The sequence below is a fragment of the Alligator sinensis genome, unplaced genomic scaffold (genome assembly GCF_000455745.1).
Source record: "Alligator sinensis unplaced genomic scaffold, ASM45574v1 scaffold203_1, whole genome shotgun sequence".
Lineage (NCBI taxonomy): Eukaryota > Metazoa > Chordata > Crocodylia > Alligatoridae > Alligator > Alligator sinensis.
The window spans coordinates 2,178,404-2,180,892 of NW_005841949.1; the positions used below are offsets into that span (position 1 = coordinate 2,178,404).

At 41.1% G+C, this 2,489-nt stretch overlaps 1 protein-coding gene across 1 annotated transcript in view; it reads right to left on the bottom strand.

Annotated features, from left to right (window-relative positions):
• Positions 1-1,493: 1,493 nt before the first annotated feature.
• Positions 1,494-2,489, bottom strand: part of CMTR2 (cap methyltransferase 2) — a 4,608-nt gene continuing 3,612 nt past the window's right edge. The window contains 1 exon segment of the mRNA XM_025199773.1: positions 1,494-2,489. This exon segment is cut by the window's right edge and continues 24 nt beyond it. Coding sequence (XP_025055558.1) covers positions 1,674-2,489 — 816 coding nt within the window. The 3' untranslated portion in view covers positions 1,494-1,673.

Consider the following 2,489-nt stretch of genomic DNA (forward strand, 5'->3'; position numbering starts at 1 on the left):
AAGTGTTTCATACATTTATTTTGACTCCATCATCTCAGTGTTCACATTGTAAGAACATTTTTGCTATGTGTAAACTGCACAATATTGCTTAATTAAGATCAGCTGGAGAACTCTTAATGGCAGCCATTGGGTAGTTCTCAGTTTCACCCAGGGTTCTCAGAGTTGTCATCCATCAAGTCTCACTTGTAAGACAAATTATTGCGGCCAGTTTGTTGATGGGGAAATGGAGGCATAAGGCACTGAAATAACTTGCCCAAGACCACCCCACCCCCCCCCCCCCCCCCACCCCCCACCCCCACACACACACAGTCAGTTGCACAGATGGGACTTAAAACCCAGGAGTCCCAACTCTCACACCATTGCCATGCTGATGACAAGCAATGCTATGGAACATGGAGCATTCTCCAATCCAAATCCTGATCACAAAATAGTTTTCCCTCCACTTTAAGTCTGACCCAGGGCCTACATACTGGTAAGTTACTGATGGCATTGCATAGACAACACACAAATGCCAGCAGGAAAACTAAAAATGAAGAAGTTACAGTTTGGCTTAAAATACCATTCAACTGTGTAAAAGATATCTCTTCCCATTCTACTAGATCTGAAAATTGATATCCGAGTGTCTTAGTAGCCACTTTCAAAAGTGGCTGGGGATTTGGGTTCTTTCATTACCAAGTGCCTAACTTGAGAAACCTTTTAGAAGAGGATTACATTTCAGAAAGTGGCAAGGAACTCTTCTCTCAAGTGTCAGTCCTTAAGGGTCTATATATAGGCAAGTGGAGGCACCTAGATTATTTTGAAAATATAGATCTTAACCAACATGATTTCAGGTCAGCTAGATTAACATTTTACAAAACAGAATTTTTAAAGCAAATCTTAGCTGGATTTGAATAGGCTGGTGTTTTCAGCAAACTAGTATTTTTGAAAGGTTCAGTTTCTTCCTGCAGGCAATAGTGCTGATAGCCTCTTCTGAACTGAATGGAAAATGTAGCTGGCTTGGAAATGCTAAAAGCTAGCACACTTCAATAACAGACTTGGGTCCCCCAAAAACCATGGGATGGAGAGAAGTATCAAGATGACACATCTAGCTCCTTAGTACGAAAAATAACTTAGTCTCTCTCAACAACAGCCTCTACTGGCTGATTAGCAGTAGCACCAAACAAGTTCCTGACAACCCTCTTAAGAGAATCATAGTCGCTATGATGCCTGCATGTCAATAGGGCATCTAGATAACGATTATATTAATGTAAAAATTTAAAGGAACATGAAAAAGTATAACTCACTCCATATATATATATATATATATATATATATAAAAATAAAAATAAACGGCTTACTTCATCTGTCTGTGCGTCTGTCTGTCCATAACACTTGGCAGCCAATCACAATGCTTACTGAAACAACTAGAGTGTTCTACATAGACAGACACAGAGACAGGTGGCTGGATTGGGGTGGGGGGAAGTCCACAGGGCTGAATGTGGAGCAGCAGGAGCTACATGCAAACTCCTCCTCCCTCCCAGGAGGCAGCAGCAGCATGGGGTGGTAGCACATTCTTGACGGGCAATTCATTAGTTAGCAAATAAAGGAAATTAAAACAAAAAAAAAATCAAAGAACTTTAAACAGCCAATTAACTGAATCTTCTCAGTCAATAGCTACCAGCTCAATTCTAGAATCATTTAAAATTAAGATTACTGATCATTTGTTGCTGCTCAACTTGTATAATCAAATGGAGCTGTCGCCTTGCAATTGTAGTGTTCAGGTCCCATAAAAAGTCCAGTAATGTGCCTTTTAGGAGAGTCTCCATTGGGACAAACTGCAAAACCTGCTGGGAAGAGTCAGAGTCCAGCAAAGAGCTCATTAGTTCATTCAGATGCTGCAGATACTCAACAACTGGATTTGCAAGACCCTGATAGCCAATGCACAACAGAACTGCATTAGTCCTTAGAGGCTCAAAAGATATGGGGCAAGCAAATGTGATGCATCTGAAACAGCTTTGCAGTACAAAAATTAGGCCAGCTGTGAAGCGTGTAAAGCAAGAAAGAATAGGTAAAATAAAAGCATCTCCTGTTTGAAGCTGTTTCAGCGAGAGTAGAACACAATCTAGGAGTTGCTGCTGATATTTTGGCTCTCCATCATGAAGCAAAGAACAGGTGAAAGTCAATAACGTGGCTGAGTCCAGAAAACTAATCTCCATATTAGACTGGCTTTTGGCATCACAAAGAAATGGAAGGCCCACCACAAGGCACTTGATGTGGTCACCACAGCTTTCATTTGGAACTTCCTCATGGCACTTGGTAAGATTAGACAATTCAGATAGTATAACTGCATCAGTGACAACATGGCAAGATTGACAAGACTGCTGCACTTGTCTGGACAGGGAATTTGTTTTCAGTCTGCCTACTAGTGATTCCCTGATGGCTTCATTGAGGTCTTTCAAGACTTCGTCATCACAGAATGGAGAGCATTTTACTTTCTGAAGACTCTTTCC